Here is a 19,972-nt window from a genome sequence, read left to right on the forward strand (position 1 = left end):
GCTCTTTGTCCACCACACAGACTTTTGGTTTGGATTTATACACAGATCACCTGACACGACAGGTTAATCCTTAAACCTCACTCATTTTTCTTTAATATTTGTATAAACAAGCCTTTCCCTCTCCCTCCCTAAAGCTACATTATGAGTGAGCTCTTCTGAAGACACAGTCAAATTGGCTAGGGAACTGAAAAAAGTTGCGTTTCTTAACCTTTCTGCAGATAACTCATCTTCCTTATCCAGACAGTTAGGGCAATAAAGTCTGTCTTATCTCCAGCAGCAGCTGCCGTCAGGGCAGACCAAATGAGCTGGCTTTAGTTTGTGGGTTTGTCATAAATCTAGCGCTCATCAAAGGTGAGTGGCAGGAAGCAGCGGAAGCCCTTATTGATCTACCTGGCAGCTATCATGCAGATATTTCACAATAAAATATTTCCTGCATTTAAGGGCCGAGTCTGCTCCCACTCAATTTAATAGGAGTTGGATCAGGCTCAGCACATCACAGTGCTAACCTTCCATCAGCTTGTCCCCGTTCCCGTCGCCAGACATCCTTCCAGAAAACACCTCGAGCTCGGCTGAAACAGGGCTGAGGGAGATTGCTGCGTGTAGCTGACAAGATTGGATTCTGCTTTCACGAAGCAGCTTTCAAGCACGCAAATGTGATCTTGACATTGTGATCTCTTCCTGGAACAGGAGCTCCATCAAATTCTCTCCCCGTGTACAGTTAAGGGAATTACATTTTTTTTCCTGCTGTCTACAGTCAGCCAACGTCCCCTCCCCCACCCAAATATTGTTTTCAAGGACCCTCTAATTGGATCACTGTTCCTCATTACAGAAATGGTTGAGAAGCACTAGTGACTTTTGAGAGGTCTAGCAGTATTAGTCCATATGAGGCTTTCCATACTTCCAGAACTCTGGATTCTTTATTTAAAAGTACAGGTAAACTTTGTATTTTTATTTATTTTCATTCCAGTCGCAAAAAAGATGGAACATCCCTAATGATTTATTTGATGTATTGCTACACATCGACAGCAGAGCGCTGGACTTTTTTTGGTGTTTTTTAAATTCTTTCTAGTCTATGACATTGTAAACAATGAAGTCAGTCTGCTTTGAAAGTGCAATTCAGTTCACTTTTAAAAATGCACAGCCTATCTTGATTAAATCATTACAAACCACTTCTAGTTAAAGACAACTGTCGCCTGCCCACAAAACAAGAAGCCTTATTTAAAGCAAAAAACCTCATACCTGACATCAAAGTGAAGTTATTTAACCTTTAGATTATGAGATTACTTATTAGGCTGGATCACAGGTCCAGAAGAAAAAAGTTACAGGCTTTTAGCATTTTTCCCCTTGAAAACAAGAATTTCCTTTATTGAAAAGGTAAAGCGATTGGGAGAGACTGCATTTCATAAAGATTTACTCAGATGGAAAGTCTGAGGTCACAAGTGAAATAAGATTAATAAAGCTGGCAGAGTTACCAGTGGACTGCTAATGTTCAAATAAGATTTCTCTGCCGCAGCCAAGCCTCAATGCTTGATTTACAATCCAGGGATCTTAACTTGATTCTAATATTTTTGGCGTCAGTGGAACAGAGGGAAAAGAGCAATTTGGAAGCTTCTGGTGCCTGTGAGCTGAATTCTTATGTGCAGAAATGGGGATTTTTGTTGGGTGCTTTTTTTTTTAAATTTTTTGTATTTTTTTACCCTTTTCTTTTTAACAGTTATTTTTGATGCTTCACTGGTAATTCTACAGAGAGAAGAATGTTCTACTATAAAACTCAGCTGCGACTTCCAGTCAGGTTTCTTGAGAACTGTTCTCATTTACTATGAGGCAGGACTCTTCTCCCTCTCGACCCCAATCAAACTGTGCTGGGCAGCAGAACCAGAAAATAATTTAAAAAAAAGCAATGCTTTAAAAAAATCTACAGATCTTTCAAGTAGATATACAAGCAGATGCCATGAAATCCCCTCAAGTGATCAAACGAGAAACAGAAACAGTAAGTGAACTGACTACCAGAAATTTCATCTGCGATGAGGCTCCATATTTTCCATTTTTTCATTTGTTTAGTCTCAATTTGCAAGACCTCCGATCAGAAACACCACTCAGAGAACTTAAAATTTAATAAAAAGAGTGACTATCAAACACTTTCTATATCCTTAGGAGGTATGTTCAAGACAACATTGTTGCTATGTGTTATGGAACAGGAATATTTTCCATCATTTTTCTTTCAGAAGCTATTACAGTTTTTTGGCATAAATCTGGCACAGTCTGCATCAAGTGTTTTTGGTACTCTGCCATTTTATGGTGTATTTTGTGGCTGGATGTATTACATTCAACGTTAGTTGTTTAAAATGGAGTCCGCTCAAGGAAATATTAGTCACGTTTATTTCAAAAGGCCATTTACTTCCTGCTGTGTTTCCTGGTGATCAGCAAAGCAAACATGAAATTAAGATAAACCTAGACTTACACACTAGTATGTCAGTTAATTAGGTGGCAGGGAACACTGCATGTATCTTATCTTACCTCGATAAAGCCTGCTGATGCCTTTTCCAGCTCCTCCAGTACGCACTGCTCTGGGACATCACTGGCACTAAGTGGTTTCACTGTATTCTATGTTCTTTTCAGAATTACCGTTTTCCCCTGCGTCAACTATGTCTTACAACTTTATCCTCTTATCATATTGTGCCATTTTCTCCAATAGGATATTCTGTATATAGGGTTACTGATCACAACAGCATGCACAGCACAACACATCCAGAAGTTTTGCAAATTACTGAGCCATTATCATATGGACATGTTTAAGTGAAACAGAGATTAAAACTAAAGGAGGTGGTGGTAGGAGGAAAGAGGGAAGTAGGAGCCAAATCCATCCCTGGATTGGTCTCTCCTTTTATGAAAGGCCAGGACCTTTTCCATAAAACCAGACATCTCTTTTACCACAGCATTGTGCAATGTGTCAAATGGCCAAAGCAATGCTACGCTGGGTGATGCAGGGAGCCACAAACTGTAAGAGAATTAAGATGCATCTGACTTGCAATTGAAGCACTGAACTGACATTTAGGAGATCTAGGTTAATTTCCTCTTCGGGCTTGTGTTCCCCAAGCATCCTTCAGCAGGTAAGCTCATATCACTTAATCCTTACCTGAACAATGAAATAAGAATAGGTCCTTTTTGAACCCATGCCTGTCCAGGCTGATGAACCTTTGTTTGAATGGTGCCAAACACAAAGAGCATCCACAGCTCACCGCCACTGATGGCCACCCAGTCTCTACCTGTAGTAGAGCCTGCCCTGGTAGCAGCAGTGCACCGTCTTTGCTCTGAGCTGTCAACTTTTGGGGCACTGCCTGGCTACACGCATGGGCACGGTATGCAGTAACACCACGCTGACCTCACATGACATCTTTGAAGTGCAACTTTGATAACTAATAAAAATACACCCATCTGCAATACACTCATTCATCATTCATTTTAAACAAGGGAATAAGTAACAAAGTCTATCCATTTACTGTTGCAATTTAGACTATCATGACTGAAATTAATAGTCTTCTCAGAAGATGAAAGAAAAACTGCCTCCGGCAGTCAGTGCCTGCACAACTGCTGAATGTACCAGAGCAGTTCCCAGTCAATACTGGATTTTCTTCTCCCTCAGGATACACCAATATAGGAAGCTAGGGCTTTCCTGGAGCAGGCACTGTGTGAGCTCTGCTGCCACAGTGCTAAAAGACACAAAAATTCAAAAGAAAAGGAGGCTCGTAAATGCCCGCCAGTGGAAGGGAGGCAGTATGGTGCACTGAACTTCTACAGAAGCCGAAAGACCAAGTGAATACTGGTGCAAGGCCTTCACGCCTTACATCTTAAGAAATGCTCTCTGACTGAAGGATCGATTGCCTTCTGCAATACTCTCACAAGTCCCCTGACACAGAAGTCTGCTTCTGCCATACGGCCTGCCTGAATTCTGCAGCTGTATGCTGTCCTCTGACTGCAAAACAAGGGGATGCAGGTGGAGACGGAGGGATGACCATGCCCAGAGCTGCTCAAAAGTCAGAATGACTGGGTATTCAACTTGTTCTTTTGAAGTTGCCACACCAGAGGCCTATACCCAAGGCCATTCTTGGATACATGGCAATAAACATGCATTAAAATGGGAGCTGGATAGGGAAAACATCTGTTTCCCCCCTCTCTCAGTTACTCAACCAGTACTAGCTGAAGCACAGTTTTATCTAAGACTAGGCTGGAGGACTTCCTATAGAGATGCTCACATGACCTGAACAACTCATTATCCCGCAGATTTCTTTACAGATGGAAATTAGGGCCCAGAAAAGAGGACACGAATCCAGAAGATGCCACTTAACCTAAACCAAGGTCCTGTGTGGCCGAAGCAATCAATAGGCACTAAAGGCAGAGGAAAGCTCCTTCGCTCTGACTGTGCTAACGGTGTCTACTGCACAGGGAGCCAACGCTCAGCAGCCTGCAGGCTGTAAATCCATACCCTCCCCTTGCCTGTGCAGTAACTTCCCCACAGTGAACCGTATCTCTGCATTTACCAAGTAAAATATTAATACTAAAACAATTAAGTGATTTTCTTCCTATTGTGCAGGAAGAGCAGTGCAACATGTCTGAAACAAAGAAACTCAGCTTTAACTGCATAGAAGAAAATAAATCCAAAGTAAGTAACTTTCAGATAAGAACAGCAGAAGAGAGATGTTGATGATGCAACAGACTGATAGCAGAACCTGGCAACTGCCAAGGTGAGCAAGGAGAATTATTTGGGATCTGATCAGCAAAACAGATGCAACCTTTGGAGTGTAATGTTTATGCCAACCTTGTACAAAATATGGGGTTGTCTTTTCTTTTTTTTTAAACACTAGAGTAAAAATGTTACTTGCAGAATGTTATGTTTGAAATTATCTCTAATTTTGTTTCACGCTCTTGCTGTCTTGCATGTATTTTCTTTGAACATGATACCCATAGCCCTGGCATATTTGTTACATACAGAATTAAAATAAACAAACAAAGGTAAAGGAATTTTCCAAAGGAAACAGCAGAAATGCTTTTCAGATCAGCTGCTGTTTTCAAATACAAGCTAGAAAGGACATCAAAAGAGAAAAAAAATCCCTTGTAGGCAATGTTTTATCTCGTATTTCCTACAGAAGTAGCAGACTCCCTAGATACTAAAGATACCTTTTATTTTAAAGGCAAACAAATTATTTTAAATGTAACTGAATTGTAAATATTTATTAGGCCTCTCTTTCATTTGGTTCTCTGAATATGAATACTCCCAAAGCAGTATTTCCTCTGAAATTTTCAGCTTCTAGCCGGTGAACATGACTAAAAATCAAACGTGACAATTGCGGAAACATTTACAACTTTTCTTTAAAACCTTCCACCCCTGCCTTCAACCACCGGCATTTTGCCTAGTTTCAAACCACAGTGCTTGGGCCAGGCTGAAGATGAGAGACACCTTAAGAAGAGGGAATGCCACTAGCCTTGACCTGTCCACCTCACGTCAGACAACGCTGACAGTAAGCCTGCCTTGGCTTAAGCTTAAATTTCTAAGAGGAAAAAGCAGAAGAAGCACAAAAGAAATCTCTCGGCCCCATTAGGAATGACGTTTTGACAAACAGCCAACCAACTTCAACCAACTGATCAGACCATTGATGAAAAACTTAAGTAACAGGATTGTTTGCACAAAAAATAACACCATGCATTATGTTTCTTGGGCACCTTATCAGCCAACACAACTTGGTGTATAAAGCATCGCACATCTCCTCAGCTAGTCACCCTGCCCCAGCTTTATGGGTGCTGCTACACTAAATAAAAATAGTCTGTCTTCACCCATCCTGTCCTGCAGCTACTAATGCTCACTGAGGTCACCTTGAAGTTGGATATGTTTTACCTGATTGAGATACTATTGGCACACCATTAGAGCAAATCAATAAAACCCTGCAATATGGTTCACACGCACACAAAGACCAGTCTGTGGTATTTTTTACTGTCACACAGTAAACACTGGGATGGATTGAAATACCTCTGTGGCTTGTTAGCACTATGTTTGAGCTCTCATCATCCAACACCCATGAACTGCTGAAGGTCTGCAGCTGAACAAGGTACACAAGCACAGCCATGCTAATCGATGGCCTTCACGGAAGGGATAAGACTCCTTTTATCGGGGTTTGCACCACCAGGCTTTTCTCCACATTTGCTGATCTCTACAAGACATACGTGGTCAGTCACTGGTGTTCAGCTGACATGTGGTCTTTCACTGAGCCACAGTAACTCAGTGGCATATGTCTTAACCTGAGATATCACCACCAATGCTCATCATCAACAGCACCTGATTTGGTCCTCAGGTCTCTTACCAGATACTGAAGTCGCTGGCGTTCAGTCTCTGGAGTGAATTCTGAAGACATTGGAATGACTTCACCATTTCGGATTATTATAGCCCTGTAATAGTAATAAAACATCATCAGTACAGAAAAAAAAAAAGGTAAAAAAATACCCAGAAAACCACAGGGTACAGTCACGCTCTTATTCTCTTCAGAATCACAGTAAAATAAAGCCATTTCTTTTCTACTGAAGTTGTCAGCAGAACAGGATAATAATTCCTGCCCTGCACCCTTTAGGCTGGATAACAAAGTGTATTTGTATATGCCAAGTTCATTTCAGAGCTCACAAAAACATCCAAGCAACAAAGGCAAGAGTTATTTCAGTTGATGACTACAGGGTATCCTTATTAAGTGAAATGCAGACACCCAGAGGAGATGCTGCAGAATCACTGATTGTAGAACAACCCTTTGCAGGTTTTAATCCCAGTTGTGTCTGACACTGTCTAAACTACTGGCTTCAAATGACTCATGCAAGCAGTTTCCAATTATTGATTGGTCATATGTCATGACAGAACATTTCTACTCCAACAGCAAATGGAAATGGCAAAGCAAATCCTGTTTAACACAAATTTAACTAGTTACCTGCCGAAAGATGACAGGTAATGGAATGATTATAAATCAGCCAGGAGATTTCACATACACTTCTGCAAACAGCAGAGAGGAAATTCTCTCAAACACCTGCCTGTTGCCTCTTAACAGTCTGCTATGCCACATGCAAAATACAGTCTGATTATTCCCTGCTGTAATGCCACTGGCTGAAACACAGTCACAAGGGGGAAAAAATTTACCCAGTATTCCTACCGCATTCTGTGGTGGTCATGTATTCACTCACAGAATTGCATTCTTTTAATCTTTCCATTATTTATGCAGCTCTGTAAGTATAGTAATGCTTGGCGCTTTTGAAGAGCTGGATGAACTATGTTATCATCCCAAAGATTTTAATGCCTGTTTTGGAGCTGTTCCTCAACCGTCAGTAGATTAATTCAGTGTTTGGATAGTAGCAGTGCACCAGCTCTCCTCCTGAATTTGCACAGGAGTTGGTGTAGATAAAACAAGCAACTGTCACTTGGATTCCATATTCTATGTATTTTAAATGGTCTCCTTTCTGTGATATTTTCATCTGTCGATGCGATATTTACATGCTAGCTTACTTCTCTTGATAATTTCATCAATTTGCTGACATTGCTTCTATGCCAGGTATTCCGATGGCACTGTAATACAACCAACAAATATGGTAGGTACGTGAAGACTTTTCAGTCTTAACTTCTAAATTCAAGACACAGGCATCTTGAGAAAACCAGCTCGGGTGCAAAACAGCTTTGTAAACTTAGTGGCACTGGATAACTTTCTAAGTCTTCTGGATATGATACTTGACTAAAATTGTCTCCGAGTGATCATCTACTATTGCTAGCATGCAAAAGGAAAGAGCATTATCGAAGAGGAAAGCAACTGTTCACATTTCTGAGATTCACATGGCAAAGAACAGACAGGTACAGGATTGCACTACAATGGGAGAGCTGGGAAAAGGCTCTGGTGATGAGGGGAAAACAGCTCTGCTTTGACAGATAACAAATTTACTGCTCCTGGACTTCCAGCACTCCCTTGTAAATAATCCTATGTAGAAATTAGAGGTGGCAAGAGTGCAGCCTACATACTGAAGGCTCCCACTGGCCCTCCACTGCTACAATTAAAAACAATATCGTGTGCTTGAAATGAGACAGACATGGTGGTTGTAACTCATTAGTTTCTTAAGAGAAATTAGTGCAGAATTTTTGATGGAATTTTTTCCCCTTTATGGGATCCGAATACATTACAGGCTTACAAAAATGCTGGTCCAATTAAAAATAATAAAGGTTTGCTGAAAATTTTTCTTTTGGATTTCCAAGACAGTCATTTAAAAATGAATTAAGAACTCTACCACCTCAAAGGTGCAACAACACCTTTGCTTTTATTTTTGCAGTTCCTAAGGTATTCGGCTTTGAACCAGACTCATTTACTCAAAGACAGTCGACAGTTTTTATAACCTTTTCATATGTAATTTGACTCACTTGAGTAGGCCTCCATTTAAGGGGACTGTGGGTTTAGTACAGAGTAAGTACTCTGGCAAAAGTCTAGACCTGACTGATCAAAGGAGCTGATCAGACACTAACCAAATTTTACACACTAGTTTAAGAGAGTCATAAGGGATCTACTGATCTTTGCTTGTCTGAAAGAGCTAATATAAAAACACACATTGATATAACTGCTAGGGCGTCAGGCTAATTTTTTAATTATCCTTTGCTTCCCCTTTAATTACCTTTTCACAGGAAATCCATATTTTAAAGACCACTCAGACCAGTCTGGGGTTCACCTTTTTCTTTGTGCACACTGACATACTTCCTATATACGTTGATAGCAATCATTCTCACTTCTATGGGTAGAATTGGGCCCTGAGGGACTCACATCATATAAAAAGCAATTCAGAGGCAAGTGGGTCAACCTTTCATGGCTCAACTTATTTTCACTAGAAATTACAGCCACCTGGGATGAAAAGCACCACCCAGCACAAAAACAAAAAAAAACCCAAAAAACCCCAAACCCAACCAACCAACCTTTGGAGGGAGGGAATTAAAGGAATGCTGTTGATACCAGATAAAACAGAGCCTCAGCTTTATGTTTTTCATTAATGTTTTCAGCAGTTGGACTTTATTCAACTTGAAAGTTACAGCTGCTCGTAAGAGTCAAATGATTTGATCCGAGGAGTTAGACGGCTCTAGATATGAGTAACGGGAGGGACGCGGACGCGCTTATACAGGTCACAGGTCTGAATTCAGCTCTGGTGGGCTCGTTATCCTCTTACCAGTCTCTTTACCTTTCCGCACCAGCTGCTTAGCAGTTTCACGACAGCAAAGGGTATTTCTGACAGCCTAAGTGACAAAAACGGACACATTTGTTGGCCGTCTCACTGGAGAGGCTGGGTGTGAAAGCCTGGCCTGGGAGCCACCCTGCTCGGTGGGATTTTTCCCTGCGATTCCCTGAATCGGGCCCTAATTGGGTTTGGAGACTGCACTGCCCTTTCCGTGACCTCGCAGCGACAGAGCTGCCAAGCACCGACTGAAGGCTTTTCCCACCGAGCAACCTCCAGAGCCCTGAATTCAATAGCCCAAAGTCAATAACTGCGCACGGGGAGGGAGCCTGGCTGACGCGGCAGCCGCAAACAGCCCAGCAACTGCTTTTAGAGACCCACTCTATACGTTCCTGCAGGACAATTAATTTTGACTTTATGCTTCCTAATGGACTAAGCAGCAACATGGCGTTACACGAGCATTACTGCTTCTGCCATGCATGAAAGGTGCATGTATGCAATGAAATAGTGCTCTGAAAGCATTTAGCTCCCCATGTACTGTGGAAATATGAATGTATTATTTTATACCAGAATACAGCTGTCCTATTAAACTGTCAGAAATAGCTACACAGGAAGCAAGAAGAACTCGAAAAGAAGCAGCGCCCAGAGAGCATCTGATTCTGCCATGTTTAACAGTGACATTTTAATTTCAGCCACACTGGTGAAACACATTAGAGCAGAGCCACAGGGCGAGCCTGCCAAAGGCAGCTGGATGATTCACGTTTGCAGGGAACAAGTATGTCAACACTAACCAAATATTCTCTGATGACAAGGTTGCTTCAGACCCACACCAATCATTAATTTATATCACCAATGAAGTAGTAATTAAAAAACAAAAGTTTTTTTGGCAGGATTGGAAATTGGGAGTCACAGACCTGCAGCCTCCTCAAGTGCACTGCCCTCCATGCTCTGTGCCTCCGATGCCCTCTCCAAGCAGCATCATCCACAGCTAGCAAACAAGCATGAGAAAAAAAAGTCCCCAAAACACAGCTGAAGTAGCATAAAATGGAAGAAACAAAAAAACCCTGATCTTGTATCTCTCTTCTGGCCACTTCACTGAGTATTTTCTGATCCAGAGAAGCCGTGCCCTGAACAACTAAATGCGGAGCAAGAGATGTGCCAGAGCCTCGGTGCTTAAGATGGGACTGGCAGTCACAGCAAATCCTGCAGTGGGCTACGTCCACTCAGTCACATGCAAATGAAGAGAAACACCAGGAGCTTAAAAGGCTGTATGTAAATCTACAGAAAATACTACATTTATCTTTTGGATTGATATAATTGTGTAGTCCATGATGATCAGCTAAATGATCTTTTGAGTATTTCAGCATTCACACCGATCCTTAAGTATATAGAAAATAACCACATTCAGACTCAGACTTTAAAACAGTATTTGGTGCTTTAGTTTATATCCCCCTTTTAAAATATGTAGTGAATGAAGCAACAAAAGGGTAGAAAACTGCCACTGTGTTGTACTGCTGCTCTCACACTCAGGATGTAGCAACAACGCTGGCTTAAGGAAAATATCAGTATAGCAATTGCTTTTGCATTTTTAATATGGATGAAACAGCCACCTCTCCTTGAATTAAGCAGGGCTTGGGTTTTTTTTTGTTGTTGTTATTGGGTTTTTTTTGGTGGAGAACACAATCAGCTGAGAATTGCACAGCATCCTTTCTGAGTTTCTTCTGAGAAACAAACAGGGAGAAACTCATACATTTTAGAGGAAGCTATTGTTGGTTGCTCTCATTTAATCATACAGAGAAAGAAACACTTTAGTGAACAAGGTCAAAAGTGTAATTTCACTGCTGTCATGGGTCTATTGGGACTCTGGTGTTCAAAACAAAGAGGCATCTCCCACTGTTAGGAGTATTCAGGGGACACCCTGATTCCATTACACACTTTTTCAGCCAAAAATGATTTGAAACGCAACATTAAACTGCACATTTCTACAACAGAGGATAAAAATCTGGTAAAGGTGACAAAGAGAGACCGTTCGGAAAACCCTTTTTGACAGTGTGTATCAATTCCAAGCCACAGGGAGGATGTATCCATTTTGTCAAAAGGTGTTAAGCACTGTGGGTTCGGTACAGATGAAGCAGAAGTGTCTGGCCTGTCTGAAGAGGTATTAGCAATGTGTCAATGGAAAAGAAAAAGGGATTAAACTGACAGAAAGAATAAGGCAGGGTTTTATTACATTCAAAGGGGAACGAAGCAGTAGATTTTAATTAGGTGTGTCACAAAATAGCTGAGAGGGGAAAAAAAAAAGTAAATCCTAGAACTATGGAATCAGTCTAGATTGTTTACTATGGTAACTAAATACATCTATTTAAAGAAGCCAAGGAAGAGCAATGCTAATGTCTGGTGAACTTCAAACCAGCTTTGTTTATTTACCTTTTCTTAATTGCTTAGAATTGAAAGTAGTAGTAATTATAAAAATGTTCAAAAAAAGGTTTCTCTCCTCTCTAAATAAAGTACTGGAACTTACAGCCATTACGATTACTGATGACTTTTAATACATTCAGCCCTGGCACTTGGTTTCACTTATTACGAATTAAATTACTCTCCCTTAGTCCCACGCAGACTCATTTCTCAATGTTTCTTTAGAAACCAGGTGAACAAACACCTCACCGCACTGGCAATAATCATGGAACCATAGTGCAAAGCCTTTAAATGATTTCCTTAATTTTATGAATTAAGGCAGGCTGGGGATAGTGAAACAAACCATTATACAATGTTTAGCTGGCATTAAAACAGGTCCCAGCGATGACATATCCATCACCATAAAACTCAGAGGTGAAAGCAGCAACCCTCAGCAACACCAATGGAAAAAAAACCCCTGGCTGCCTCCCACCCGCAATACCCAAGAGACGTTTCAAAAATGCCCCGACTCCTACTCGGTATTGCTACCAAGAAGAAAACAAGCAACAAACCGGGGAGGGAGTAGGTGCCAACGAAAATTGCCTCGGTCCTCATTTTCCATCTACTGCCACTCAACAGTCCTGCCACCCTGGTTTCTGCACATTTTTCAGTGCAAACATCAGGCTGTCCACAGAAATATTGTGACAGAATAGAAACACCAGATCATTTTTCTTTCAGCTGAACAAAGGCAACATTAAGAGGGAAAGCACTCTCCCTGCTTGTGGCTCTTCCTGTGACAACGTAGTCTCATCGCGTACGCCGTGGTTAAAGCAGGCTGCTCGGACACATTCATTCATTCATCACTTGGGAGAACTTCAGCTCCCTCAAGCCAAAAAAAGGTGCGAAAACTTGCTTTGATGAAGCACTGCACAAAGGCAGGGTTAAAGTAATTTCCTACAGGGGTGTGCTTCAGCATTTCCTGCAGGAACAATGAAGAACCCTCCCAAACTTCTGCTGAAGGCCTATTGCAGACTGCAGCCACCCTGGCTGCTCCAAGGGTTAGCATCTCCTCAGTGTAACCGCTGAGTACAGCCCTGCTCCGGCAGGACACACTGGGCATTCCCAGGTATTTCATTCAAGGGCTTCTTTTCAGCACAAAGCCAAGCATGCTACACCTCTCCTGTGGCAACATGAGAACCCCCCTCCTGCCTTTGAAAAGAACCAGGGAAAGAAGTTATGAAATCCAGTCCCTGAAAGAAACCCTGACAGTCGTCTTTCAGAGACACCTACAAGCACGTGAGCTGTTCCTGTGCATGTGCGTGTAGAGCTTTACGTTGTTTCCAGTTACCCGACTCACTCATATTTACATTTCTAATGCTTATTTAGTGATTCCTGTGGAGAAGGCCTCTGGGCAAAATAAGGCTGCTGATATACTCTAAAGCCACTATGCTGGTAGTCTGTTTTTTGCTAGATGAATTATATTATTTTTAATAAAGGATCATGAACGGGCAACTAGAAGCTGTTTCTCAAACTAAAATAATATTCATACATTTCCACAGAAGGGCTTACTTCTCATCTATACTAGCACCTGAGCTAGTCAGCATCTTCCTTACTGCCACCAAAAATAATAAAAATCTGAATTTTTAGAATGGATCTCACATTCCAACCCATGTATTCAACTAACCACTTAACAAGCAGCAGTTAAAGGGATTTGCTACTCCTGGTGGCCTCCCTCTGCCCTATATATTGCATCCAGCGGTGAGAAGCACTTGGCCATCACCAACATTGTAACTAAATTACTTCAGTTGTTTCTGCATCACTACTCATCCTACAGTTCTAAATTAAATATAATACTAAGCTTGCAGGTTGTCCACAGAGGAGATAGCTTGGAGAAGACACATTGCCCAGTCATTTCTGACCCCAGGAGCTGCAGGCTTCTATCAGTGCCTCTTTGGCAGGAGGCTGCAGCTCCTTTCCCATGGGACTCTCCCATGAATTCCCTGCTCTAGTTTAGGTCCTCAAGTGTATTGCTTGTCTGATGCAATCTAAGTGTGGAGTTATTATTAGCAGTTGGCTTAATATTAGCAGTTGGCTTTATTAACAGTGTTTCATTTTAGGGCTAATTATACATTTTTTTGTACTACCACCCCATCACTAATAGAATAGCACTGGCTATCTGTATGTGATTTTTCTCTTTGTTTAATCAGGAAAGTATCTTTTGCTATTGAATCTGTGGTGACTTTATATGTTTACCTATACCCTTCTAGTATTGTCTACTCTGGTTCCAGTAGCACTAAACCAAAAGCCAATGAACTAAACTAAAATGCTCTGTAATTAATTGTGTGTACTTTCCTGTTGGTTTACATCTGAACCCACCGATCTTTCAGAGAGGACTTCAGCTGGCAGCTAGCAAGCTACTACAGGCCCGTTTATAGTGAGTTTATAGCGACACTGCTAGCACACGAAAACTGCCCGCCATCAGTTCCAGCATCCATAGGTTGGAGATTTGCTGCCCTCATGGGATTCATTTTGCCCATGATGATTTCAATGTATTCTTCATTTGAACACAGCGAAGTCCAGAGCTGCAGTGATGATACACCACCGTGCTTCTGTATCACGGCTGAACAACATGCCACCAATTACCCAGGCCGTGCCAGGGAAATGAACAAAGAAGTGCAGTCACGTCTCTGTGGCCAGCTCTGAGCCTCAGGACTGGTATCTGTGGAATCAAAGTCTTTCTCCCTGCTGTCCAGGATATCACATTCATCTCCAGGACGAGTTACTATGGCAACTAAACCTGGGCTTAGTGGATGAAGGCATTGCTGTGCAAGTCAGTGTTTGTTTTGCCAGTAATATGGCTGGGATATGGCTGACCATGTAAGACGGAAGAAGCACGGACTTTTTTTCCCCCCCTGCTCTTCACCATCTTAACATTGAGGAAGTCAGAATGACTTTTAGCACCTAAAGCATCACATCTACTTCGATCTCAGCTTTCCTGCTTAATTCACCAGCAGTTGCTGGATGCTGGAACAAGCTGGACCAATAAGTAAAAGCAGACTGAAAGTCGCACCCTCTGCTCACTCTGCATCAGTGAATTTTTACCAAGCCCTGCTTCATTCACCCATGCAGAAGTGACAAGGGAAGCCCTCGCTAAAAGCCCCAGGAGCAGGGCTCAAGCTGCATTGCGTAGCTGCTGCTGAGACTGAACGGCCTGGGCTGCCCGGCAAGCTCACTGAATTCAGGGGATGAGAAAAGCTTTCCCACACAGTAAGGACTGCAGCAGACTTGAAACATTCACCAAGCAAGCCTGGGGTGCTCCCCCTGGCTCTCCTCCCATAGGACAGATGGAAGCAAGAGGTCCAAGGTGCCCAGCCTGCATAGCGTGCCTTGGCCCTGGCCCTGTAACACTGGAATGAAGAACCTGTGGGTCTCTGTGGGGTCAGCTACAAAGGCACAATTTAAAAAGAGGGGTCTGAGCTTGATACACTGCACTGTAGGATCTGGATTCTGGTATATTTACTTATACCACAAGCTGCCTCTATTAGAGGTCACATGCTCTTTATGCATGAGTAAAGTACTGGTAAAAGAGTGATTAAAATTACAGCTCGGCACCTTTTGTCCTTCTTGCCTCAGATGCTACAAGCTCTACAGGCTACAATTTCAACATACATGCAATGATGTTATTACAGTGGGAATTTTTCCTTGATCAGTGCTTATATTTACCTGTAAAAACAGGCAGCAGGGGAATTTTTACTTGCAGTGGCAGCAACCAACTTTTTTTGTCTGGCTTGATTAGTTTGTTTGGCTTTTGTTGGTTTCGTTTTCTTTTTTTTTTCCTCCTTTTTCTTTTTTAAAGGCTGAAAACTGATGAGAATTAAAGCTAATAGAATTAACCACTCCTCAAAACTAATACCAATGAACTGTGGCTTTCCAGTTTACTGATTTTACTTGAATAGCCAAAATTCCTCTCCCTCCTCATGATCTGGAACATAAGAACTTCATGGGTAGATAGTGTCTGTGTGGTTAGGACCAAAGACTTAACTGAACGTACCACTCATCGAAAATGTTTACAGTAGCTTCAACACCTGCTAGATTCCCACAGACATTGCTAAGGCATACACTCTCCCAGGAAAAAATGAGTTTGGAGAAGAGGCAGGACATTTGTTTTGTCTTCAAAAGCTTACGAACATTTACTGCCAAATAAATCAAATAATTTCTGCCAAGTCAGTGCTGGATATGACATGCCAGTACCCTGGAACTTGTCATCCACAGGATCGCTAGAAAACGCTCTTCCTCATCACTGCACTTCGAGTGCTATTTCTGATCCAACACCTTTTCTCCACACCTCAGTTAAAGTGTTTCCTGAAGTGCCTCCAAAAGCTTTACCCAGCACCAAATCCTGCAATATCTGAGGTTGCTGCTATTCATATCAATCCTGTGCTCTTGCTTCTCCCTGGAGGGAGGCCAGGCAGGAGGGGAGCAGAAGTGCTTTCTGCAGGCCTGCAAGTTAGGCTTCCAAGAGAAGAGAGGAGAAGCAGGGGAAACAGAGAGATGGGACTTGGCCATATCTCCTGAGTGTGACTAAGATGCCATGCTCTTTTCCAACATTTTTGGCTAGGCAGGATCAGACTTCTCCACCTACCAAACTGCAGTCAGTGAAGGAGAGTGTATGTGGGAGAGACTCACTTCGTCTTGAATTCAATCTCTCTTCACTACATAGGCTCCTGAGCAGACCAGGCTTAGGTTATCGGTTGCCCTGAAACAATCAAGTATTTATTATTTTCAAGTGATTCTGTCAAAGAATTAATAATAATCTAAAAAAAGAGATGTGCACATAACTTGGCCAAAATACAGTCCATAAGTGTTGCTCTCACCTCTTGGGAGGCATCTTTTGAGGTTTTGGAGGAATTAGAACTTCAGAGGATGAAGAAGAGTCACCACGGATTGCATGGTCCCAGGGCGAAAAGGCCCTGTGTGTGGTTCAGAGATTTGCAGCTCTTTTTGTCCCATCTTTAGGAGGACACAGGAAAAAGAACACTTTTCCAAATACTGCAGAAGCTTAGTAACTGAGTCTTTCCTCTAGAGACCTCTAAGTACGAAGCACAGTTACGGTTGTTTATGCAGACACAGATGTAAGGAGACAGAGGGCTTAGGCAGACCGCTCAAGGAAAACAGGGAAAATATACAGCATTTAGATTAGAATTAGGGTAGTTAAGAAAATCAGAAAATTAAAGTTTGTTAAAAATACTGTAAACCAAAGACTAAAGCAAACTAGCTCTACAATAGTAACATACTAGAACACTTTTTGGTTTCCATCCTTACATAGTGTTAGAGCTTCTGGCCAAAATCACCCTGCTGGACTGCCTGGAGGAAGAGGTCAGATACCATGAACCACAAAAATGGGTCAGAATCATCAATTCTGACTTCTCAGAAATTCTATTTAAGCTACAGTGCCAGTCAGCAGATACGTGGCTGTTTCCATGACTCTCTCATTTACTTCATAAAAGCAGATTAATCCCCCAAATTTGACTTCATACAATGAGAACTATGCATGAGGGAACCAGCTGACAAGCACCATGACACAGAAGAAGAGGAAGTATAAATGCAGTGAGATTCAACACAAGCAGCAAATCCAGAAAGAATTGAAACAGTAAACAAAGTAGAATTCAATTTTCAATTCACTATTTTATTACACTGGGAAAAGTCGGTGTTATAAACACACTCTCCCACATCTGGGCACCTGAAGCACCAATGAAGTTGCTTAACCTGCACCCAGATAGAAGCGCCTCAGAAACATTCATTCAATGAGCTCCTATCATTTAACAATACCAAATGCCTTAGCATTAATTCTACACTTGAAAAAAGGAAGAGAAAATCTATTCTGGACATGAGGATATATGTTCAAGCAGAGGGTGAATATGCCCTGAAAACATAAGCACAGGGGAGCAAAAGCAAGGAAGCAAAAAGATGATAAAAAAAGCTGATGAAGCAAAGCAAAAAATCCAGTGACCCTGCAAGTCTGTGAAGCCTCTGAAACATCAGGCTCTTTGCTTTGATCCCATCTTCTGCCAATAAATCAAAAAAGCCCAAGAACCCATTTGCAGATTTAGTGAGAGTTTCAGGGCCTGTGGAAAAGTCAAATCAACTTGTGGTATTCTGCTTTGCACATAATGATAAAAGCACAGCTACCCTACATGCCTTCAAGCACAGCGCAAAATGGCAGTGCCTGCAGTCTCCAAGCAGCTCCTTAGCCAGACAACATGAAAGCCAGAACACTCGTGCCAAAGATAGTTAATATGATCATATTGTATTACAGTCACTGTAGTGATATTGGGCAAATGTTATGTTGCATGAGGCTATACAATAATTGGGCAGTAATCAGTAAAAACATTAAGTCCCTGTTTTACTGCTGCTTCATCACTAGCTATAAAACAACATCCTAATAAAGAGCATATAACTAAAAGGAACTAAGATTAACAAGGCGTGTTATGGCAGTTTAGAAGTAAAAGTCACTTTAGCAATATACAATTGAACAATACCATTTAAAAGAATGAGCAGAGAAGATTTACTATTCCTTATTAAAAAAAAAAAATAATCAACAAAACGGCTATTCAGAGGGCCTGGCCTAGTTACCATAGTGTATACGTCAAACTCGTAAGCAAAGCACAGCACATCAATGCTCATCAGAAAAGCACTATATATTGGATAGCTGACTATAGCACTATCAGACCCTAATTAGATAACCTTGCATAGACAATCCTAACCACTAAGAGGAAGAAAGAGAGAGATAAACATTAGAAAAAGCTTTGACCAATATTCAGACATGAATTTTGACTGTACAAGTAGGTATATTTATGGCAGAGTCTAAGAATGATCAGACAAGCCATTAGAGAATTACAGTGGCTCCCTCCAAGTTGGTTTTTTCAGGCTCTGAATACATCACCTCATTTTTAGTAGGGTTCTGGTATCATGTGCAGTTAACGTATAATTATTACAGAACTGTGATTGCATCGTTAGCAGAAGTTTAATTATATCATTGACATTAGTGATGCCATAACATCAAGCTCAATAATAGTTCATAACAAAACCTACAATTAGCACAATTTTTCCTCCCTTTTGCACCAACCAAAAGTGTTCAGCTTGGAGAAGCCTAATAGTCCATACAGAAGTGAGCTAGGGCTGAACCTGAAAGGACTGCTGGCTGGTAATTTAGTAATATGGTAATTAAAGTCTTTTCATGATGTAATTACACATCAACTACAAAAGGACAGCTGCTATACAACACTGCCAGGGTACGTGGCATGAAATGATCAGATTTGAGAGGCTTTGGTGGTTAAACTGAATACCACAGACATAAGTCTGAGGTATAGCTGGCACCACATAGCACATTATTATTCAGGTCTCACACTTAGCGTTTCCTTAGTCTCATTGTGATAGTAACAGTTTGTTGCACGTACCTTGGTCTTCTGACAGCAGAAGCTGTTCAAAACACACCTTTAAAAGCTTCTGCTGTTTTGAAGTTTCCTGGAATTAAAAGACCTAACCTTCTTCTGGGCAGAGGCAGTACAAATGAGGTTTGCATGAACCCAAAATGTTTATTTCCCACCCTTGCAGCATGAAACCTCCTCTTACAGACTCCTGTCTGTGGGAAATGTAGCTTGATTTATTTATAGGCTTCTTCCAGTGGGGAAGCGGAGAGGGGAGAAAGAGAGTGCGGACAGAGAAGAGGCACAAATGAGCAGGTGAACTCAAAGAAACTGAAGTTCGACTGAAGAACGGAGGGTTTTGGCATCTAGTTTCAACAGCAACAAGCCTAAGTCCCTTGTTTGGGTGAAAAAACAAACCCCACCCTTCTTCCTAAGAGCGGACAAACATTTTTTTTTTAAGTAGTTTCCTTATTGCATTTCTCACCACCCTCATTTGTATCTGTACAAACCACAAAGTTGACCATGCAAGGCATGAGACAGCAAAAGGAACATATTTTTCCAGCTAACATGAAAAAAACTTCTTGGCCACATGACTGGACTCTTAAAAATACAGGAATGCACTATGCACCCTGGCAGTAGGCAGACAACCTCAGAGATGCTTTTCTAGTCCTAAAATGTCCTTTTAGTGATGAGAAGCAACTTAGATGTTTTGCAATAGCTGTTTTTCACATGGGAAGTGGGGATTTGGTGGGAGAGAGGCCCAGATCAACTGATCTTCTACACTTTAAAGCTTTTATTTTCTTGAGCTATGAAAATCTAGAAGGGGGATTATTTGAAAGTGAAAGATTTTGGGAATCCAGAGAATTCTCCTCAGCATGAGGAAGGTTTCTGTGAGGCCCCTTTGGAAAGTGCAAAACCAAACTATT

General features: G+C 41.5%; 1 protein-coding gene across 1 annotated transcript in view; it reads right to left on the reverse strand.

Annotated features, from left to right (window-relative positions):
* Positions 1-19,972, reverse strand: part of PPM1H (protein phosphatase, Mg2+/Mn2+ dependent 1H) — a 146,046-nt gene that overhangs the window by 31,792 nt on the left and 94,282 nt on the right. Inside the window, exon 5 of the mRNA XM_075719219.1 lies at positions 6,354-6,438. Within this exon, the coding sequence (XP_075575334.1) occupies positions 6,354-6,438 (85 nt within the window). The remainder of the gene's footprint in view (positions 1-6,353; positions 6,439-19,972) is intronic.

Source organism: Pelecanus crispus, chromosome 1, assembly GCF_030463565.1.
Source record: "Pelecanus crispus isolate bPelCri1 chromosome 1, bPelCri1.pri, whole genome shotgun sequence".
Lineage (NCBI taxonomy): Eukaryota > Metazoa > Chordata > Aves > Pelecaniformes > Pelecanidae > Pelecanus > Pelecanus crispus.